General features: G+C 40.7%; 1 protein-coding gene across 1 annotated transcript in view; it reads right to left on the reverse strand.

The window, feature by feature from the left end:
* cachd1 (cache domain containing 1) overlaps nt 1–24768 on the reverse strand; it is a 101842-nt gene that overhangs the window by 31291 nt on the left and 45783 nt on the right. The window contains exons 3-7 of the mRNA XM_085436323.1: nt 24362–24510; nt 14267–14373; nt 2950–3076; nt 344–488; nt 37–250 (exon numbers count right to left, since the gene is read on the reverse strand). Of these exons, the coding sequence (XP_085292449.1) occupies nt 37–250; nt 344–488; nt 2950–3076; nt 14267–14373; nt 24362–24510 (742 nt within the window). The remainder of the gene's footprint in view (nt 1–36; nt 251–343; nt 489–2949; nt 3077–14266; nt 14374–24361; nt 24511–24768) is intronic.

Here is a 24768-nt window from a genome sequence, read left to right on the forward strand (position 1 = left end):
TAAATCTACATTAGTGTCTTCTTATCTGAGACTTACTGCTCTGTTTGTTGTGACTGGTGGTGTTTCGAAGCAGCTGGAAGGCCTTCTCGAAGCCAGCTGCATGCTGCGTGGCTCCATCAGACGCCTTGACGTTCGACACAAAGGTGCTCATCTTCCTTTTCGTCTCGCTGGTGGCTGGAGACAGCAGACTTTTGTAACACTGGTCTAGAGAGCAGGAGCGAACGGTCTCTGCCACCGAAAGTACGGAGATCTGGGAAGGAGCAAAAGGGCCATCAAACCAAGAATGATAAGAGATGTAAATACAGATGCCTGATAATGAAGAAAAGCGTCCCCTTTCACAAACCTTGTCATGCTCATCTATGGCATTCAGGATAACAAGCGCTGAGTCCTTGGCGATCTGAAGCTGGGTGTCAGTTATGGAGGCTCCGTGGTCGATCATAACCACAATGTGTTTAGACTGTGGACGCACTGCAGAAACGTACACAGGCCTGCGCAGGTACACACACAGATACACAAACGGGATATGGACAGATATATGTTTTAAATTATAAACATACTCTGTTGCCTAGCAGTTTCATAGTTTTAGAGGAAGTCTGGCACCTTCTTCACTATGCTGTCATTACAGAGTTGGTAACACTTTATAATACAGTCTGCAACTGTGACATAACTCCCCTGTAATTAAATGAAATTTCAATGAATTTTATTCAAAATTACAATTTAATGATATTCACCTACAAATAGTTAAAGGTAGATACACAGAAATAATAATACTGTAAGTAAATTTAGGCAGTACATAATTAATTGTAAGTAATGTGTAAGTAATTTTACATAGTGCATAACCTCTGGGTGCTTTACAGGAAAAGATACTGCAAGTAATTTTAAGTACTACGTTACTTTTGGGTAATTTTGCAGAAATGCAATAAGACATCCATCATACACATCACAGAATGAATAGTTTATGAAGATGTTAAAAAAATTAATGCCATAATACAGCCTGCAAGCCAAAATGCACATTGTATTAACATGTGAAATGGGATAATATTTATTTTCCTTCAAAATTAGGATGAAATTGCACAGTACTTGTATCATTTCTGTGTCCTTGCCTGTAAAATACCTAAACTTAGGCAACATTCTATATTACTCATGTACTATATGAAATTACTTATACATTACATACAAATTATGAAAACTAATTATAGTATAATTATTTTTTGTTTCTTGCACACACCTGATTCGTTACCCTCTTACTCTAGTGTACATATTTTTAAGTATTTGTAAGTAAATATAATTAATTTGCAATTTAAAATAAAATGCATCGAAAGTCTATTTAAATATAGGTGACTCACACTGTTAGTTGTGGACCATATTATTCAATTTTCAATTTTGTTATTTATATAGCACCAAATCACAACAACAGTTGCCTCAAAGCACTCTATAAGACCCTTCGATAATACAAAGCAAACAGAGAAAAGCCCAACAATCATGACCCCCTATGAGCAAGCCCTTTGGCAACAGTGGGAAAGAAAAACTCCCTTTTAACAGGAAGAAACCTCCAGCTGAACCAGGCTCAGGGAGGGGCGGCCATCCTCTGCGAGCGGTTGGAGATGAGGGGATTACACAGTGTTACCCAACCTGCAGCTATATAAAAAAGAATCATCCAAAAGTAAGGATGTTTGGTTAATAATGCTTGATTGTGGTTGGGGTTTGAAGAAATATGACAATATTTTGAAATCCAGCAATATGACCTGTCATCAACCTTCTCAAAACAAAAACACTTCATGTTTTTAAACTCAGTGAATAAGGACTAAGAGTCTAAGTCTCAACAAAACAAAACAGGATTTATTGTTTACATCTTACTTCCCCCCCTCTCCACACACCAACTGAATTTGTTTTGGAAAAGTGAGGCTACAGTTGTCTGACGACCTGCAGCATTTGCTATGGAAAATTGCACCTCTAAAGAACAACTACCACCGTGTGTGGCTGTTGTCGAGTAATGACATGTTTCTTTCAGAAGCAACTCAAGCAACATAGCGTGAAAGCATTGGTTTGGTCTTAAAATACTGCTTACTGCAGCTAAGTTTCCTAAAAAGTTGGGATACTGTGTCAAGTAAAGAAAAGAAAAGAAAAAGAAAGAAAAAAAGAACTAAATGTTTAATTAAAAATAGTACAAACACAGTATATCAAATGTTGAAGATTCGGCTGCATACCGCTCATTGATTTGGTGAGACTTGTCATTTGAGGTATCACTGTATGTATTATGCTTGTATTATAAGCAGGTGGAGCTGCAGAACGGTGCAGACTGTAGGGGGTCAGTGGCTCTTTGTGTGTGGTCTGCTGGACAAAGCGACACTAACACGAGTGATGTACTCACAAAGCCTCATTCATACTTGAAGCAAGCCAAGCAACGTCATTTCTCCCATGGCTGCACGCCAAACTCACTGACTTGAACAGCAATGGGAGAAATAAACAACAACAACTCAAAAGGAATATTAAAAAGAAAACAGAGGCCAATGCGAAATGCACAAGGGAGCATGAGAGAGATGGCTTTCAGCAATGGGGTGGGGTGGGGGGCGGGGAGAAGGAGAAAAAAACCCCATAACATTGGAGGTGTGAAATTCCAGTAGGCTTTAGTGGTAAAGAGCCACATTCCTACCAATGGCATGTGTGGTCGGGGTGTATGAGGGCAGGATGCCATCAACATGCCCTCTAGGCCACCCCACAGCAACTGGCAGAGGAGGAGGGACGGAAGGCGGGGAGGGGGGTGGAAGAGGGTGAGGAAGATGAAGGCAGGAATGAGCTGCCGAAGCATCACACTTGAACAATCTTTTCCATTATTATGTGTGACATTTGCTGACAAAGTGCAAGTTGTACCTATAATCTTATTTATTTACATTGAAAACAGCTGAAGTACAACAACACGTGTTATAAGCGACAGTGGCTGTTCTATACCTGCTGCGGTGCTCGTAGTTTCCTTTACAGTGGAACTTGTGGGCGGGGAAGACTGTGAAAATGCCCTCCTCCGAGCTGAAGTACTGCCACTTTATACCCGGGTTGGACTTCAGGTTGTCTGCCAACACTGCAATAGGGAGAGAGCGAGTGAGAACAAGGAAAAAGAAAAATACATTACTAAAGCTGAATGGGGCAAATGGGAAAATATGTAGTCAGAAAGTTCAGCATACTTGGAAGCTTTTCTTGTTTGGATTTGGCGTGCAAGTTGTGAGAAACACTACATATTTCAGGAGTGAGACTGCAAGTGAGTGACAAAGCATCTACATGAGAGATCAGCCCTAAAGAAATATGCTACATGATATGTTCATGCATCATTGCAGTGATGTTTTACATTTCAATAACACCTCAACGCCTGATGGCGATGATCATAAAGTGTTGCTGGTCATATTGTCCTGTCCATAGAGTTAAGACTGTATAGCTCTTCCAGGCACTACATTAAAAACTGAGCATTAAAAATACATCTGACCTGATTTGACCTATAGTATCTCGCATGTTTAACACAATGAGACAGACATGTGCAGCTGCTACAACACAGGACAACATATCTAACAATGCCAGCGCTGTACAGGAGGGAGAGTAGACAGGAAATACTCTCCAGAGAACAACCCTGGATAATCTAAACCGCTGTTGCACGCCACTACCTCTCTCTCTCTCTCTCTATTACAGGCCTCATTAGATATATACATAACAGACAGAGAAATTCATAACAGATCAATAGGCAGGCTTGCTTACATCTTAACATATGACAAGGACAAATACATCTGTTTAGGCCTGGCTATACCATACACAACTGTGCCAGCATAAATTAATGAAGAACAATTTCAAATTGTTAAACTACTGGTTAAATTTCTTGTATTTGAACTCTGGCTTTTGTCTGAAATTAGAACTCTACTTATGTGATACAGTCTGCTAAACATAACCAAGAATCCTGGGACCGGTCACGTCAGATGGCTCCGCCCCTCCCTGAGCCTGGTTCTGCCGGAGGTTTCTTCCTGTTAAAAGGGAGTTTTTCCTTGTCACTGTCGCCAAAGTGCTTGCTCATAGGGGGTCATATGATTGTCGGGTTTTTCTCTGTATGTATTATTGTAGGGTGTACATTACAATATAAAGCACCTTGAGGCGACTGTTGTTGTGATTTGGCGCTGTATAAATAAAACTGATTTGAATTGAATAGAAAAACAGCTAAATTTGCCCCCTTTAGTCACGATTATACTCAATTATACTTACAGGGACAGCTGGAGTCATAATGTTCAAGGAGTCAATCCTGTTATGCTTCTTTTATACTTCTTGGGCACATGTGTACTCGATTCATTGTAATGTAAATTCTCAAAGGACGAGCCCGCGTTGTCAGGCAGACATGTGGACGCCTACAATTCCAATCGCACTCACTGTCGAACAGCAAACATTTATGCCACCCTGACCCAAGCGGAGCCTCACAGGCCTGTAAAGCATAGCTAAGGCTTCAGAGGCACTACTGACCTATTCACCAGCCTACTGTGATAACACTGTGTGAACTGTGATTATATTTTTAATCAGAAGAAATTAATACAAAATACTTTTTTTTTTTAAGAACATGCTAAAATTGGCTATTTGCATCATTACTAACCCACAATAATTATAAGGTTTTGGGGGGTGGGGGTGGGGGAAGTAAAAAGATACACATACTATTTTATATATTTTATGTGAGCATATAAATAATATTAGCTGTTATTATACGTTAGCGGATATATTGTTAGCAAAATATTTTACTTCCTTAATGTCCTCACCAACCCTGAGAACTCCAGTATTGGACAGACTCTAGAAATAACAGCCAAATACAACCTCTGCAGAGGCCTGAAGCCTATTTGCTTAAAACTAACAGAGTGATTTTTTTTAAACTGGGTCACAAAGTCAACAGTATCTTCACAGAGACCCCATCACAAAGCCAACAACTTCCTTTCCACTGACTGCAACACAAAACGGCCTTTCACAATGAGGCGTGGGGTGGGGGGTGGGATGAAGCTAGTGAGACACAAATAGAAACTTTGGGTCCTTCGCAAGGCAAAAAACAGAGACAGAGAAGAAATAGACCGTAACCATCAAAGTAGGCTTCATTAAAATAATACAATGCAGCTGTTAAAACAGCCTTTGATTGATTAAAATACAGGAATGCAGACCAGCCGTGGTGAATCCAATCAGCCTCAGTGTGCCAAAGGAACTAACAATACTATTATAAATGAACAGTCCTCCTAGTGTACATCTACATTTGGCAGCAGACTGAAGGAAGTAAGTAACACAAATGGCCATTTTGAACAACTACTTTGGTTTTATTAGCCACGCAAGACTACAATCCTTTTTTTCTTTGTAAAGACTTTAGTCTTACTGGAGTGTTTACTTTTTTAGCAAGAAATAAAAAAAAATGATTGTGGTTTTGTTAGCAGCTCTACTTTCTCACCAGCCATTTTGCCATTTCGCTGACTAATTCTTGTTATTTGTAAGATTTTTTCCATTACCTCAAATTGGATTTAAAATTACTTGTTAATTATAGCTACAGTCTTTCCCAGACATGCTAACTACCAGCCATTGCATGTCAGCTGGGTTTCTATGATCCCCAAAATGTGGTTCTTGGCTTGTGATCACATTAAATTAATCACCTGCTAAAGAGAACCTGTTTTGACCTTCTCCAACCTTCCAGATACATTACAAACCACAGTTGTTTTCCCTCCTCTAAGGGTGGGACGGAAAAAAAACCCCAAGCCAAATGTTCAACTAACGCTTAAACAAGTTACAGAAAACAGATAAATCAGAGAGCTGCTGTGAAACTGTCCAAGGGTCAAACATTATAAACTTCAACGCAAGGCTACATTTACTTTGCGAGGAACGTCTTTTTGGAGACATAGCAGGTTTGCCAATCATACATCATCCCTGCCCAGCCACTCCATCCGTCTCTCCGGGCTTCACATAAACAGGAACCACTCAGTTGTGTTGACAGTGGAAGAAGGGTTCTGTATACATCTGTCAGGCTACAGTACTCCATTCTGCCACAAATGTTTAGATCTTCCTATTGAGACAAGCTAAGAAACTGGAACTAAATGAAAGCCATTTCCTCCAATCTTAAGATAAGATAAGATAAGATAACCTTTATTAGTCCCACACGTGGGAAATTTGTTTTGTCACAGCAGGAAGTGGACAGTGCAAAAGTTATGACGCTTACTACTCTTGACTATCAGCAAATGACCACACTTACTATGATCCAGATATTACACTTCCAGTGGCACTCTCCAAAGTGTATCCTCATTCTAGCCCCACTTTAATATATTTCTTTTTGAGGAGATTGTAGGAGAACTTTTTAAAATGCTTTCACAGCAGCATTTATTTCCTGTGAATTTCTGTTTTCTTTACTTACTTTTCTACCAAATAACTTTTGTATGTAAGAATGCAAATGTTTGCCTATAGCACACATTAAATGGTCTGTAGCCTGCCAGTTTGAGTCAATGAGGTCTGAGTGCAAAATCAGCTCCAGCTAATCCAGAAGTCAAGTGATTTCACAACTAGTGACTGCTCCTGCTCAGCTTCCTGTGCTTTTCTCAGGCAGCACACTCCCCTTAACCACACAGACACTTTCTCATTATTGTATATACTAGAACGCAAACCATGCAAACTATGGAAAATGTTTAGATTTCTCCTGTTTAGTAAATATTATATGTACTATGTGTTTTGTGTGAGAATTAAAGTATTTCCTAAAGGTGGGAACAATGACATACAACTGCTGCAAGCAGAGGTGGGTAGTAACGAGTTACATTTACTTACGTTTTAGAAGAACATATTGTTTTACCTTCATTGCACCATACTTTTTACTTTTACTTGAGTACATTTGTGAAGAACAAACACTACTTTTACTAAGTTATATTTGACAATATTTGACTTACTACTTTTTAAAAATAATTAATTTCACACATTGGATAATACTACTAATAATGGATCATGCCGCCTGGAGGCTACCTGTAACTCTTTCACCAATCAGACGTAGCCATGTAGTCTCATGACCAGATATAAAAGGCAGGCCGAGCAGCCCAAGCCTTTCAAACTAGTGGACACAGACTGAAGAAACACATCAAGAAATGGCAGAGGCAACTGTCTGCACCAAAACTGAAGAGGATAAACACCCTTGGCCACATATACAAAGCATGTTTCGCTTTAAAGGAGTACAAAAGAACAGCTATATAATGCGATGTCTTCTGTGTGAGCCAAAACAAACAGACATTTCAGTGTACAAAAACTCAACATCTAACCTGAGGAAACATGTCGCGGTAAGTTTGGTCTAAATGTCTTTTTAGCTATGCTTAAGTGGTTAACACATGAATTAAATGGCTAAATTTAATGACCTAATAATTTCATTCTGGTGTGTTGCGGTGAGGACACTGGTCCCCGAGGACTGGAGCTTTGCACCCATGGGTTATAGGATCACAGTCTTAGGCCTTGTCCACATTAAAAATTAAATTTTAAAAATTGTGCATATCCAGAATCACTCCCTTTCTCTCCTAGAAAAACATTAGAATAGTAATTAAGCTGGTTTAATATTTTTCTTTTCTCCACAAGTGACTTTTGTCTTGACTCTTTCTTCAAAGAACTACAGTTATTAAGGTGTAGAAGTTTATAAAGATTATAAAGGTTCTAAACATTTTTTGAAGCAGAATCTATTGACTTGCACTGCTTAGCCTTGCATATGTTCTTATTTTTAACTTAAACTGGAATTATTTGTGTGTGTGTGTGTGTGTGTGTGTGTGTGTGTGTGTGTGTGTGTGTGTGTGTGTGTGTGTGTGTGTGTGGAAACTCACTTAATGTAGGCACGACTTTGGTTTCTCTTCCCTTTCTGTCGTGTTTGGATCAAATCTGACTGATTTACAACTTAAAACACACAAATATTGTGTTTTACATCTGATTGCCTCATGATACCTTCCACACTATGCACTTGAACATATAAAAGTGATGATCACCTCTTTGAATTTTGAGTGTTTTAATGAACATCTGTTAGGACTTCTATTAGCACACGTAGTGTTCCCGTTCAAAAGTGACCAACATAGAAAATGAATGGGAATCCACCCACTGAACTGAATTTGGTGGTGAAAAATGGTTTTTATGCTAGTTGAACTCTCCAGTTTCATTCATCCCCCACCCCTTACTGTAGCACTCCCAGACAAAATTGAGTGGTCTGTTTTAACAGCTCTTAAATTAGCATAACAAACATTTTTCACCACCAAATTCAGTTCAGTGGGTCGTTAGTGGGCCATTCAGTAGGTCGTTCAGTGTGTCTTTCATTTGGTCATTCAGTGGGCCGTTCAGTCAATGGCGGTGGGGAGGTGAACACGACAGGAGGGTTAAAAATATGGGAACATTGTTTTTTAAAAAGTGTATAGAAATTGCTTAGTCACATGTAGTTTCATGGTCTATTTTTTCTGCCAACAGAGGGTTCACGCCACCAAAATGAAGATGTATACAGAATTAATGGACCACCACAGAAAACGAAAGTCGTCCTCTTCCACCGAGCCACCTATGAAGAATGCAAAACTTACAGATTCTTTCACTGGCTCTAGGCGGGTAACACAAGCAACGTTTGACAAGCTTCTGCTTACGTTTGTATGTGAAGCCAACCAACCATTTTCTATAGTTGAGACATCGTCCTTCAAGACTATGATGGAAACCTTGCAAACTCAGTGTACAGTAATGACAAGGAAAACATTGTGCTCAAAAATACAAGAAGCTGCGAAGAACATGAAAAGCATAATCATCAAAAAACTGAGCACTGTGAACTATGTTGCTACCGCAACAGACTGCTGGTCTGCCAGACAGCATAGCTACTTGGGAGTGACTTGTCACTGGATAGATGACATCTCTTTTGAAAGGCATTCTGCTGCACTAGCTTGTAGACCTCTTAAAGGTTTGCATACATTTGATGTTCTTGCTGCAGCATTAGAAGAAATCCATTCAGAGTATCACATCAGAGAAAAAGTGACCAGGACGACAGTGGTTCAAATTTCTTGAAGGCCTTTCAATTATATGGTGAGGAGAAAGAGGAAGAAACAACCAAATGGCAGGAGGATGGTGGGTCTATCCTTGATGATGCAGAAGACAGTGAGTTAGAGGTGGAGTGTCAAGATGTCTTTGCTGTTTTGAATGACAACACAGGTCTGGAGTACCAGCTTCCAAGGCACCAAAAGTGTGCGTGTCATCTACTCAATCTTATATCAACAGTTGATGCCACTGCTGCAGAAGCTACCAATAATACATACAAGAGGCTGTCTCAGAAGAAGCTGAGGAGGCTGGAGTCATCTTGCAAAATGTGTAGACCTCTTGTTGATGCGCTGCGGGACGGGATCCAGAAACGTTTTGGAGAAATAATGAAAGACCCTGAGATGACTGCAGCTGCAATACTTCTACCAAGATTCAGAACATCCTGGTCCACAGAGGGAAGCATCTTAAAAGCTGGTATATTTATCCATTAAATTGTGAGCCACTAGATATTGACTTATAATGACTTTCCTTGTTACTGTAACTTGGGATTATAGTGTTAGTTAGAAACAAACATCTCCGGTGTGATAAAAATCTTTCACCAGTAGCTCGGCAGTCTATACAGCACAGTAATGCACAGACCTAACCATACATCTTTCCACAGGTCTGAACTTTATCAGAAATCAACTAGACACAGAGCTGGATGAGGCCAGCACAAACAGCAGCCTATCTGACGAAGATGTCTTCTTTGGATCCATGGGGTCAGGAAAGCCAGAAGCAGGGGAGCTGGAGAGGTACCTTTCATGTCCATTCACTGGAGTGGATCTATTGCAGAGCTTTCCTCACATCAAGAAGCTGTCAATCAAAGTCAATACAGCTCTTCCTGCATCTGCAGCCTGTGAGAGACTTTTTAGTCAGGCAGGACTCCTGTTCACTGCCAAACAGTCACAGCTTCACAGCAAGAACCTTGAGAGCCAACTGCTGCTGAAGCTTAACCATCATTTCACTGAGTGAAGAAACTATTTATGGGAAAGTGAGCCCTCTTTTATGTACATCACATCGTGGAAGTTTGTATTTGTCTTTTATAATTGGTTTTAATCTGATTTTAGTGTAGTTTTTATTTGCATAATTTTATTCTGTTTGTATTGCATGTTTTTAGTGTTGTTATATGACATTGTGTTAATCCACTGTGTATATTGAGGTATTTTAGTATACAAAGAACATTTTATAGTTTTGTTAGAATTGCGTTTATCTATTCCTGGTGAATTTTACTGCAGATGTTTGTTTTGTTTCTTGTTTTTAGAATTATTGTTTTATTCCTGCTGTCCACATTGGGGAATAAACTTTTCCTGATTATACCTGTCGCATCTCTGTGCTCTGTGTTTCTGATTCGCTTGCTCCCTCTTTGTATTTAAAAGAACCACCCCTAGTCTGACATTCTTTAGCTTTAGTGTCTACACACATATGTTGAAGTTGCCTCGTTCTAATGTTTTCTGTAGGTACTGGTTAAAAAAGCTTTGTTGTTAAAAACTAATCTGGAAATTAGAATTGTTGTGCCTTATTTTGTTAATGGTTTTACATATATTCTATTTGAAAATACTAAAAATTTGTGCATTTCTTTAAACAAACTAAAAAAAAACAGACATTACAACCAGTTACTCAGTACTTGAGTAGTCTTTTCCGATCCAATCAGCTTTAGATGGCGACTTTTCACTTTTACTTGAGTATCATACTACATGCCGTAATTAGTGTCATAATTAGTTTAGCTAAAGTCATATGAATGCTGTGTAAGTAGAAGAAAACTGTTATTTGCCAGCTTGTCAAAGATGGCAGATTGCCTCTGGCATGCTAAATATGAGTCAGTATATACAGTGGCACTTAAGTTTAAAGAGAGTTAAAGGTGCTGAAAGAATATCGGTATGTACAAGTGTGCATATACTTCAGATTGATGGATGAATTGTTGTCACATAGCATCTTTAACCTAGACAGTGGCTATAACTTCTTAAAAGACAGCCTACAAAAAAACAATTCAGACAAAGGGCCGAAAATGGATTACTCCAACTTGTTGGTACTGATATCTCCAAATCCATCCACCATCTTTCCCTTCAATTCAACAGAAAATGGAAGGTAGGAGGAGAGAGAATGGACAAAATACAATAAACTCTCCAATCAGCCCTCACTCCTCCTTCCTCTAACTTCATTTATCATTCTCTCCCTCTCAATTATCCCTTGCTCTCACCCACACGGGCCCTCCCTCCCCTCTGTGGCTGCTTGTTTAGACTGGGCCGAGACAAATGGAAGGGAATGAATACACTGAGAGTGTGGGGGTCAATGAGGGCTGAATGTGGTGGTGGTGGGGGGGAGGGGTAACATGAACTTGTCGTGACTGACTCGTAAGGAAAATAAAACCCTGACGATGGTGACGTGTTATGAATGGCAGTCATTATGAATGGTTTACAGAAAAAGTACCAGGGTGGGATATTTGGGGAGGGAAAAAGCAATTGGGTGAAGGCAGCAATGAGATGACGGAGATGGGTTATATCCATGGTTTGACTCAGATATGTGGCTAAGTAAGTTAAGAAGTCCTCAGAAAATTTTTGGGATTTTGCAGCAAACATTAGATTAGAAAATATCAATTTGTAGAGCCAAATCTAGGAAGCTTTGAGTAGTAATAATTATTACTCTCAATTCCGCACGATACTGGCTCCACAGAGTTGTTGCTAACACAGTCGCCTAACAAATAAAAGATCTCTGCTTCAGTTAGGGGAGGAGACCCAAAGCCTTTTGGGGTTGTGTCAGGAAGGACTAGCTACTAGGGCAACCCGTGACTAAGGGGCATTATGTGGACATAATAAATGAATGCATTTTTAATTGTTTTTTTTTTTTAAATTGGAAGTTAAATTGATCATTACAACTGGTCAACACAACGTTGGATGGCAATATTTTTAAAATACTTGTAAAAATGTCTCTCACTGATCAGTGAGATTTACCTCTAAGGCCAGCAAAAAATGAAAGTGCAGCTCACTGAATAGCTGGAAGTGATTTTAACAAGTGACTGAGTAAAACTGTAAAGTTAATAGACATCAGGAAACAGGTTCAATATTCTGGAGTCTGTGCATATACTTCTTTTCTGGAAATAGAGAGCGCATGCTAGGGAGCAGAACTGGGGAAAACAAAGCAGCAGGAGGAAAGTTGCCTTTGCCTGCCTTTCGTCAATTTTGTCCATTTTATTCTTAATCAAATACAGAAAGACATGCAGTGCAGACACATATGGGAGTTTTATGTGGTAGTATTCTGCAATGTGCTTATGCAATTTGGAACAAGGCAGGGAGAACGCCATAAAACTACTTTCCATCACTTCTAATAGCTACAAGGGGAGTTTCGAGGTTGCGTACAGCATGTGTGCAATTGCATACGATTGCACCCGATTTATGTGAGCTGATGAAAACAAAACTGAGAAGCCTTTTTTCAACAGGATGATAACACATAAAGTGCGAGTACAACTGCAGATGAGAGATCAAAGTCGAACAGAGTACTTTGGACACAGACAGCTTATTATTTTAATCTGACATCAATTATATATTTTTTAAAAACACTGCAGAGGCAAAGAACACACATTCTTAATTTAAAAACTGGGTGCCATGGCAACTGCTGGCAAATGATTGCCTGCTTCAAATAAAGTCAAAAAATGGCTTTTAAAAGTTTGAATGCTTTAAAAGTTGTGTGTGTCTGTGTGTAATTTGTAGAGATGGCACGATACCACTTTTTTATGTCCGATACCGATACCGATATCATAAATTTGGATATCTGCCGATACCGATATGAATCCGATATAGTGTTTTTTAATCAACAAAACTGGTTTTTTTTTTAAATATCTTGCTGCATTTTGTATAAGTTCATACTCAAGTTTAAAACAACAACTACACTAAAGCTATTCTGTTATACCTATATGCAAAAAAAAAAAAATTTCATAGTTCAGCAATACTGATCAATCTAATAAACTTAAACCTACACCATCCTCCCTATTCTGGTATTTTAAAGAGTACTTAGCGTAAATATTAAGCAACCTAACTAATAGGGTTCCAACTCCCAGCAACAACAAAAATAAATAAATAAAAAATAGGGAACCACCCCTCACGCTCCACCTCATGATGCTTAATTGACGTAATCAACCTTAATTTGATGCAGTGTGAAAAAAAATGCACAGAAATCAATTATTTTTCAAGAAATATTAAATAGATTCAACATCTTTCTTCAACAAAATTGCAGACTGCACAGATGGTACCTTCCCAAAGGAAAAAGTACTATAGCTTACTAGGGTATATATATTAGACTTAATAGTTACTATATACAGTAATTGACTTCTATTCATTTTACATCAAATTAAAACTTTGGGTGTAAGATTCGGATAATTATTTATTAAAAGCTCGACATTTTAAATGAGAATAAGAAAGAAAAGTATGTCTTTGTGCCCCCTTTTCCCTGTTAATGCCCTATCAGCCCCCCTGGCTAAACTTTGCTAGATCCGCCCCTGCACAGTTACCAGCCGTCAGCTACGTAGAAAAAGATCCTCGAGTAGAAAGTAATAATAAATAAATTCTAACAACAGCTGATCAAGCTTAAACGTGCTTCTGTTGTTCAGCCGCTGGTTTCCTCTTTCTGGTGCAAAGTGGGCCAAAAACAAACCAGAGACACGGACTCGCGACAGAAAAGCCGATCAGCTGATCATTAAGCAGTTTCATGATTGAAGTAGCAGCCAGAAGAGGCAGTCGCTCCATATATCGTTTGGTAAGCTTAACGCAGGAATGCTTTACAAACATTCAGAGATGGACTTACACACTTGCTTTACTTCTCTCGGGGATAACTTTGTCGGAGATGAAATGCCGGGTTGCCATCGAAGCTCCACATGCTATCCAGACCACCGACAGGTCCCGCATGCCACAGCCGCTCTATCACGTGATGCATACGGCTCCGACGTGCTAACGTTCTGAGGCGAGTTACGGCGTGTTGCAAGTTTTGTGAGGTGCTTTCGTGATATTTAATGGATCGGATTACATTTTTTATTTTTCTCCGATATCCGATCCAGTAATTTAGGTCAGTATCGGACCGATACCGATACGTAATATCGGATCGGTCCATCTCTAGTAATTTGTTAAAGCAGGCCAGCTCATGGACTACCAAATGATAGTTCCCTCATTGGATCTGTATGTACCGTGTGTGTGTGTGTGTGTGTGTGTGTGTGTGTGTGTGTGTGTGTGTGTCAACAGACCTGAGTTGAGGTCCCGTCCGGGGTTGAAAGCTCGGTTGTTGACGGTGGGGGAAAGTCTGTCACAGCAGATGGTCTTGGAGACATTGATATTGAAGTTTCCATCAAACCTAAATGCACACAAACAGGCAACATTTGAGAATTTATAGAGCGTGTGTCCAACTCATTTGTTGTTGGAGCTGCTCTGGCTTTTCTCTCAGCACAGATTTACAACTGCTCCACCACTTTACTTCCTATAAAACGAAAACCTGCAGATGTGCACACAGAGCTCATCAGACTTTAGAGAATTGCTTGTCGGCCTGCTAAATATTGATATTTACCAAGATCTACATAAATTGCACAATTAATAAAAGATATATGGCATGTGGAGACATAAGATCAATGAACATGAAACGTCAGCTGAAACTAATAGATTATGCTTTCTTATATTTGAGCTACACTACATCACTAACTGAATCATTTGTTGCTCAGACCTCTAAAGCTGAAGTTTCAGCTAGTGAACAATACTTTCCATGGAAAACTGCTTGATTCCCGCTTTTTCCTCTAACAAAGCTAATGCCCAGTTCCCTGAATACATATGAATGTGATTCTAAGAAGGGCCGCTTTTGGATGATTCAAAGCATCTGTTAAAGCGCCCCAACGTCTGCTGTTTGTCTCCATGTCAGACGTTTCATTTTTCCCCTCATTCCCCCCCCAGTGTCATTTTGAACAAAACACTACAGTGACCACAGTGAAAATGCAGCTTTTCTGTGGTTGTGGAATACACACTTACCAGCCACTTTGTTAGTTACACCTGTTCAACTGCTTGTTACTGCAAACATCTAATTAGCCAATCACACAGCAGCAACTCAACATGTTTAGGCAAGTAGACATGGTCAAGGCGACTTAATGAAGTCCAAATCAACCATCAGAATGGAGAAGAAAGGTGATTTAAGTAACTACAAAAAAAGACATGGTTGTTGGTGCCAGACCCACTGTCCTGGGTATTTTAGAAACTGCTGATCCACTGGGATTTTCCCCACACTGCCACCCTACGGTTTACAGAGAATAATCTGAATAAGAGAAAAAAATCCAGAGTGTGCCAGTTTGCTGAGCGAAAATGCCATGGTGACATCAGAGTAGAATGGTCAGACTACTTTGAGCTGATAGGAAGCCAAAAGCAAGCTACAACTTAAGCTGCACGCTGAACCTTGAAGCAGATGAGCTACGGCTGCAGAAGACCACACAGATTGCTACTCCTGTCAGCTAAGAACAGGAAACTGACGCTGCAGCTTGCATAAGCTCACAAAAATTGGACAGAAAAGTGTGAAAACATTGCCTGTTCGGATGAGTCTCGCTTTCTACTGTGACATTCAGATGGCAGGGTCAGAATTTGACATAAACCACACAAAAACACGAATCTATGCTGCCAGGCTAATGATAGTGGTCGTGTAATTGTGTGGGGGATATTTTCTTGGCACACTTTGAAGCACTGAGCACCAACTGAGCATCATTTAAACACCACATTCTACCTACATATTGTTCCTGACCGTCAAACCCCTTATGAGCACAGTGTACCCATCATCTGATGGTTACTGCACTTAAACATGCCAAGTCACAGAGCTCAAAGCATCTCAGTCTGGTTTCTTGAACACATGAGCGCCGTTGGGATGTGGCATAAAGGGAGATTCACAATATGGATGTGCAGCCAACAACTCCGCAGCAACTGTGTGATTCTATCGACTCAATATGGATCAAAATCCATGAGGAATGTTTCCAGCATTGTGTGGCATCTGTGTGAAGAAGAAAGGAAGGCAGTTCTGAAAGCAAAAAATGTGTGAATGGGGGGGGGGGGGGGGGGGGGGGGTGTCTAACAGTACTAGCCAGGGGTATCTAATAAAATGTCTATGGGAGCACAGTTGGTAAATTTATGTGCATGTACAATGATAAGGTTGGAGCAAAGTAGAGTTTTTACAGCCTGACAGGGTACAACGTTGACTGCTCAAGCAACATGTTTGTTTAAGTCAAATACTACCTAAGATGAAGTAACACTATGCAGAAATTGAGAAATGAACAGGAATCACTTCTTTTCTTTTTTTTGGCAGAGTTAGTTATCGCTATGCATCAGTGCAGTTTAACAAAAACACAAATATGACACAAATGTGAAAATTCAAATGTAAATAGGCTTTAAACATATATATACACAATTACAATGGGTGCACGCTAACAAAACAGTAACGACAGTCGAGCCAATTAATACCAGTGTCTGACATTCCGAGTTCAGCTTAAGGTTATGCTCAACATGTGAAGAGATTAAAGTGGAAAAGAATGGTGGGTGGGCTCAGAGAAGAAATGCTGACAATAACCGCCTCCATCATTTACATCAACAAAGCAAACTTCCAAACAAACAGAACCGCAGAAATGTTTGGTCACCGTATTGTTCTCAAGCCCTTGTGACACTTTGTGATACATGTCAACATTTAATGAGGCCACAGATTTGAACTTTCTCCGCCCAAACCAGACCAAGTAGCCGATAAAGAAGGATGCAATTAACCAGGAAATGTAAGCAGATATGTGGGCCAGACCATCTTCAGTATTTATAGTGTCTGCTCCTTATCTTTTTTGAGGGCCTTAAAAAAAAGAAAGCGCTCTAGATGGTGGTGGTGGTGAAAACGGAGCAAGGCTTCGGGGTCTGACTGATCTAACACAGTGGAAAAATGAGTGGGAAAAGGGGAAATTTTGGCAAAATTGTGATAAGAGTGCACTAGTGTTCCCAAAATGCAGATTCTTGACTGTTAGCAATTAGGGATAAGACTGATGTCATCAGTCCAAAAAAGGATAAGCAGCATTCTTTTATCTCAAATCACAATGAGCTTTTAAAAAGCCAATTAAAAATAAAAACTCTTGGAATTCATCATTTCCTACACAGCTGCTTGCTTTTTCTTCCTCATTAGGCCTAGCTCTTTAACAAGTCCCCACTGGAACCTGGTGTGATGCGGCTCTACGACGGCACTGTCCTTGAGCGCACAAAAGCCCAAAAGTATTAAAGATGTCAAAAAATGAAACGTCGCACATGACCTATCAGTTCTTTCTCACCTGTTTCAGCGCCCAGCGACAGCCTAAAATGAGCTACATGTACTGTTCACTCTAAATGCTGGTTTCTGCCATACCCACAAAACGGGGGGTGGGGGGTATGCAGAGTAGCAGGCTGTTCTGCACCGCACCAAGCTTTGGTGCTTTGATCCATGCCTCCAAGTGGACCTTGCCAACCCCCCCACCCTCATCTGGGTTAGCAACATACAACCACACGTGTGCACACTTTTTGGCTCCCTCTGCTTGCAGACCTGGCACTGGCCGTTGCTGATTGACGGGTCCTGTGATGTACAGGCTGCATTTGAACTCCGCTCATTTAGAGTCCCACAAGGCCAAAGTCATTACTATTCTCCTTCAACGCACTCTGCATAGAAGGGGTGGGCAGAGACGCTCGGCGAAATGTGTGCCAGATAAAAAATACATTTGCAGCTGCTTTGAATTCCACATCAAAAAACATGCGAAAAAGAGAGAGGGAGAGCTGGGAGGAGAGCTCCGAGTCTGATCAGACATCTTAATGAGGGCAGAGAAATCCGTTTTCCAAAAAGGTCGGACACGCACACACATTTTTTATATTTCATATATATTTTAATATGCATGTATACATATACACACACAAAAACCGACAGTGATAATCTATCAAACTATCACCCAATATTGTTACAAGGCCTCTGCACAATCCTTTACATTATTCTTACATTTAATAAGCTTATTAACAAATGCAGAGGTGTGTTCTACAGTTACAAAATCATCAGTAACAATCACCTTTTTTCTTACTGGGGCTGAGTTTGTACCAAAACCAACCCTCCCATTTCCCTCCTTCACAGACTAAAATGGGCAGACTCTTCTAAATAAGGCAGCACCTGCCGTTTTCCAGCCATTTTTAAAACCTATTATATTAAGTTGCCCCCTGCTGCAAGAGCCACGTATATCCGCAAAGCAGGCAGTCCCAAGCCATTCAAAACGCCCAGTGAGAATAATTACCTTGAAGGGGCTTGCTGTTGCGCGAGCCCCAACGTCAAGAGTAATACCACTCCTAATGTGTTTGCAGTCCCTCGGCGGTAGCAGCGGTAAAGCTGGCAACATGCTAGCAGGAGAATTGAGAGCGCTTGAAGACACGTTCGTGTATCTGGCTCTCAATGGCAGCTCTACCGAAACGGATTCAAATGAAATATCAATAGACAGAATTGATTTTGGAGGAAAGTGTGGTGTATAGAAACTACTCTACAACAGGGGACACAGCCTGAAGTGAATTTTTGATGCTATGCATTTGCATTGCATAGACTGCACTAAAGCAAGATGTGTCTCTGGTGTCCCCCGTGTATGAAAATGAGTGTGGACAAGTATTACCAACACCTCAAAACACACGTGCCTTTACCAAGAACTTCAAAAATAAAAAAATCCCTAAAGCAATGACAAGAAAAACATGAATCTTTTACTACAAAAACTTTGATTTACTGTAGGGTACTACACTGAACTGTATTAGTCTATACAGCTGTATATGATCAATTCATAATTCGGTACAAAAAACTATGAATGTGGGAGAAATGTTGCTTGCAATAATGCCAAAATAGCAGGTTGCTACTAAGTGTAGGCTTATAAAAAGCAGAGATCACTTTTTCAGTCCAGGGAAATTCTGTGTCCAAATGTGGCCTGTTCAGTAAGTAATAGGGTATGACTCGATGAATCCGTTGCCAGTTTGTAATGATTGTCATGCTCCTCTGCTATGCTGCTCACAAGAGCAACTGCTGAGAAATGTAAGCGCAGGGTTATTGTCAATCAGAGCTACATCAGAATTCACATGTTTACAGTTTGCAGCCACCAAGTGAGTCACATCACATACAGGAAGAACCAAAGAGTGGCAGGGGTAAAAAAAGAAATAAAATAAAGTTTCATTTTGCTCATGAATAAGTTAAATACACTCACCAGCTTACAAGCTTATTTTCCAGCGTGTACTGCGGAACAAGTCAGGACAACTGCCAGACTTAGATGTACTAATATTTATCATGTATACAGGGGTGTGTCCCACAGACTACATACGATCAAAATAGGGATGGGCCGAATAACTGGGATACTGGGGTGTTGATTTAGACACACAGAATTGGATAACTGAATTTGTTGTCAAAGACTTTTCCTTACACTTCACAAGTGCTTCTAGTAAAATCCTCAAAGCCCAAACGCTCTATTCAACATTTAACGGGAGTGTTTTTTAGGCTGACTGCATAGCTGTGCACCTTCACGCATAGTAACTGTTTTTTGTTTGTTTGGTGAAGAGAAAAAAATCTAACCACCACGCCTCTAGTTATTATATGCAGTGATAACAAGGGAAACAGGGTTGTGTCTTTTAGTCATATTAGTTGCCAATTTTCAGTCAACTTGCACGCTAATTGGCTTCAAGGTGGACATGGAAAGCTTTACTAGGCTGTTTGATTTGCTATTGTAAATGAGCTGCTGGCTACAGCTTGGCGCACTACTCCAAAAATGATGTCACATGTGGTCTTTAATAAGCACCAACGTTTAGGAGATTTCACTGCACTACTTTTCAAGTGCTCGGGAATAGCAACACTGACTAAAAACACATTCATATTAGGGATCTAATGGAAAAAGTACTTTAATGATGAAAATATGCACACACACAACACACACAAATTGGGGGGTTCTATTCTAGTTCTTGGATTATTCTTTTGGTTGGGAGACTTGACGAGAAATGTGAGATCTTGGAGAAAAAGAAGAAAACGATTGCATCTAAGTAGTTTGTCCATAACACCTTTTAATGGTTTAAATCAGGTTTGTCAAACATGGGGTCCAGGGGACAGAAATCAGCCAGGCAAAGACTCAAATATGGGCCACTGGACATCTTTGGAAAATGTGAAGGAGTACATAGATTTTAAATTTTAACTGTAGTTTCATGGGTTTTACAGTTTTTATTATCAATAAAGACACAAAACACACACGCATCAGGTTTTCATATCTTATGGGGACATCTAATTGACATGCTTTCCCTAGCCACTTACCCTAACCATCAAAAATGTATGCCTAACCTTAACCCTTAGCATAAGCCTAACCATAACCAATTGTAACCCTGACACTAAAAATACATTTTGAGTCTCAAAAATGTCTTCAAACTCGTGGGGACCGGGATTTTGGTCCCCACAAATATAGTAAACCCCCCACAAAGATATGAAACCCCCCCATTAACCGGGCGGGGTGGTGGAGATAGAAGAAAGTTATGACAGCGGCCCAGCATTTACACCTGTTAGGGTCACTTAAACAACCCCCTCCTCCTAACCTGCCTGGTGTTTAGCCCTCTCCTTCTCTAACGTGCAAAGAGATATTATGATCTCAGTGAAACCACGAGACTACAAGATAAGCTTGATGTCATGTCCCAGTAGCTGATCACCGGCGCAATGTATCCTCTTGAACTGAACTGTAAATCTGCCGACAGCTCGGATAGTGAGAATTCTCCTTCAGAAAGAGGAGCTCGGTATTAACACCATGCTACCATTGATCCGTATGTTTAATTTATGAGTGCAGGTATTAGAAATTCTGCAGGATCCCCACCCAGCCCCACATGATACGACTACACAGTGTAAAGCTATCCTGCGGAGTGGCCTTAAGAAAGACTTTTGGCATCGTTTTCAGCAATTCTGCAACACAAGAAAAATAAATAGTAAATAAATATTAAATAGTAGTGATTCTGCCCTCCAATTTAGACACAATCAGTTGCATATGCCAGTAGAATTAAATATTAAGTCATCATTAATGAAAATGGAGCACCCTCAGCGTTGAAGGTAACAATAGCCTTCATAAAACAGCACCATGAGGGTTACGGAGAAAACTGTCTCCTCTAGAAATTAAATTTGTTACAATCTTTGTTTCCATCAAGTGTCATCATCACCTCAGAGTTTTACTTCTCCGAATACTTTGGTGTATACCAAAAAGTGACAGCTTTGTGTTGTTATACTACAGGCGCTGCTTAAGCTCTGCTCACTGATGTTTGACACACTGCTGTGATGTGGGCATGCCTGAAGGCAGCAGCAGTCTTTAGGGACACACTGCCAATTTTTTTATTTATTTATTTTTCATTGTTTTACCTCATAAAAGTACGTTTGAGGATCACATCCGTGGCATTTTCTTTGAACGGCTCACTTGCAGCTCATCTTTTCAAGGACTACTGGTGAAATGACACCATTAAGTGCCATGCATGAGATGCTCCCGTGCACACTTCTCACTTTTACATCTGCATAGCAGTGAAACTGTTGAAATGAGCACCTGGAGATTGGATGTTAAAAATACAAACATACAGGGGCTCATGCGCACCATTCCAAACAAGCAACATACATTTGCTATTTTCAGGCCGGGCTCGTCGCTGAGACCCAGCGGTGATTAAAGCATACCACTGGCTGCTAAGCGCTGCCCTTGGTGGCCTCCCTCCGCAAAACGATAGCCTGCCTGCCTGATGACTAGCAGACACCCTGTGAACCACCTGATCCCCCACTACTAAACTGGCTGACCTGACTGGAACCCCGAGAAGCAGCTGATGCCCAAGACTAGTGAAGGACACACTGAACTGGACCAATTCTGGGCTAACTCCTCTCCGCACATATTCCACAATGTATTTTTGGCAGCAATACGTGTTTTTTGTGTGTTTTGTTTTGTTTGTTCTTTTACATTCAAGATAAACAAGTTTGAGAGTTTGGGAAGTACATTTATCTGTGGCAACGTAACGCAAACAGGACGGTCAGGAATAACAGGAAACTCCTAGCCTGGATTTCTCAACATAAAGGAATCACACGAAGGGTACCTTTAAGGAGTAAAAACGGCTTCACTCTGCTCATCCAAGAGGCTTCATCAGTTCTAAAAACAAAAGCTGGAGAGCTCCAGGTATTTAACCCCTATTCGGTATCGTTCCCTTTGGAGGTGGTCGTTGACCCACTTGTAGGTCATGTGTGTCATCACATGAGCCAAGGTGTGAAAAAAGGTGTGGGTCATTATCATGTTATCAACTCAGGTCACCCTAGGCAAGTTGTGACAGGGGTTTGACGTGCCTGGGAAAGGATATAAAACTGCACTGTAGGCGGCTGAAATACCCAGGTTTAGAGGAAGTAGATGTTTTTGTCAAGAAACGGTTACACCAAAAACTTTGAAGTGAAACTGCACAGTGTTGCTTTTTCCTCCCAGTTTGCGCTTGTATCAGATACGACATGTTATGCTGCATAAAAAGAGCCAGTCTAGGCCGTGGCCATTTCCAGCGTTGAGCTATTTGCCTGCAGGCTTTTGCCGTAACGCTCAATATATCAGGAAATGCACAACATTGTATCGCAGAGACTTCAGTGAGAAGATTGTTAGATCCACGAGCGAGCACCCAGTTAGGTTAGATAAGCATAAAGTCTGTAAACAGACATAAGCAGCTATCTGCTACTGGTATGACTGAAGCCTATTAAAGTACACATACGCTGTTTGTTGAGCAAGTACACAAAGGGAATTGTAGACGAGCCGCAGTTTCGCTGGAGGTCATAAGCCAAGACGCTTTTCCTCGCAACCAAGCAGAGAAACCAGATTTCCCCAAACCTCTTAATTCTTTCTAGAAGTTTTTAAAGAAAACTTTCATCAGCGAATAATTATTTTCCCCGCATTCAACAAACAGAGCACCCGCTATCTTTTAGAAGATAAGGCATAAGCCGTTTTAGATATTTTATTAAACTGCGAGCGCTCAAATATATGAAAGCAAAACAGCTCTCTGCTTCCCCCCCCCTCCCCCGAGGAAGAGGCTTTGAAGTTAGGGATCCATCAGATTCGGCTTCAGTTTGGTATGTCCACAACCAACACCACAACCCCCCCTTGCGAACTCCCGCTGCATCATTCTATTATTCTCGTCCAGGTCTTGCATAATAATTTTTCCTCAGCATTTTTTTCTTTCCTGTGTCCACAGTTTTAGAGCTGCATTTTAAGCACGCATAATGGGCTGATAATGCAGCACATTTGCGTGAACGACGGTTACATGTAAGTACAACATGTTACACACATGTTTCATCCTGAATTCAGCTACAGGTGGCAAATGGCCCTGAGCCAGGTACAACCCGCCTCCCCTCCCTCTGCATCACAGGTGGACAGACAGGTGACCTTGCAGTCTGTGGAGTCTGCGGTGCAAAGACTTCAGAGAGCAGTAACCTGTAGCGTCGGCTGATAAAGGGGAGGGAGGCGGACAAAAATGGAGAAAGGAGGGCGGACGGGAAGAGACAGCTGCTGCTCTGTAGATTAGAACTGAAAGCGGCACTTTCTCCCTTTTTCTCCGAGCTCGGCTTTGAACAGTGTTTTCCCCCTGCTCGAGCCGATGATTGGCCAAAAATCTGATTCTACTGTACGCTGGGCCAATTTGAACCCGTCTCAGTATAGGACTTAACTCTGACAGATTTAATCCAAAGCTCAGCTTTAAATATATATGTAGGCATTTTCCCCCAAAAACTTCTCTTATTTGTGCTATATATATTATATTAACCCAGTAGAGCCCGACTGGATTTTTTTGGTCATTACTGCTGTTATCATCAAAGCGATTTAAAAAAACAAAAAAAAAAACAAGCAAAAATTGAAATTGCCATTCAACCTCCACGTTTTTTTCTATAGATAACTCCATGCCGTCCTTGGCTCCAGGTCCCATAAAACTTGTAGTTGGGGTGCAGTGCAGAAGAGGTAAAACCAACCTTTTAATTTGTTCCATCTTATGGTTAGAGTTTTAAAAAGCTCCCATGTAATCAGAGCATGACGCTAGCTCAAGGCAGCAAATGATGCGATTTAAATACGGCTATAACTAATCCAAGGATGATCAAAACAAGGGAGAAATGGGGATTTGTGTGTAGCTGGCCCATAAAACAATGCATAGAGAGCTTGAGTGCAGGTGCTAACAGTGGGAGGTGAGTTTACAGGCACAGAGTGAACCCTCCTGCAGAGACTTTGGTGTGCGTGTTACGAGAGACACACAAAGGAAACGAGGAAAAGTGGTAAAGTGATTGTAAAGAGAAAGCTACTCACTCCATCATTGATGCTGGTATGGCGCAGCAGTCCTGTATGGCAGTAAGCGGAGAGGTGAGGTGGGCGGTGTACGAGGCTTCCACCACCTGCTTGTTCCTGTTCACCACATCCAGGTATCTGTTAAACTTCTCCCGAATCTTCTTGGCCAGCTGCACAAAGGAAAAATGAAAACTGTGTCAATAAGACAAAAACTAATGGTGACACATAAATAACCCCCGCCCCATTCCCACATGCCTAATCCAACAGACAACTTTGCATTTAAAACTACCAGCTACTTGGTCTGCGTGATTCCAAGTGGCAGTGCAAGGAGAGGCGAATTCATATTAACAGCATGTTTGTGTGGCTCAAGTTTCCCACTTAGATCTAAATCAGGGGCCAAATATGGCGCCAAAGACGGGAATGTAGTT

Source organism: Copadichromis virginalis, linkage group LG17, assembly GCF_057382275.1.
Source record: "Copadichromis virginalis isolate Kocher_CV1m ecotype Utaka linkage group LG17, C_Virginalis_male_GT1.1, whole genome shotgun sequence".
Taxonomy (NCBI): domain Eukaryota; kingdom Metazoa; phylum Chordata; class Actinopteri; order Cichliformes; family Cichlidae; genus Copadichromis; species Copadichromis virginalis.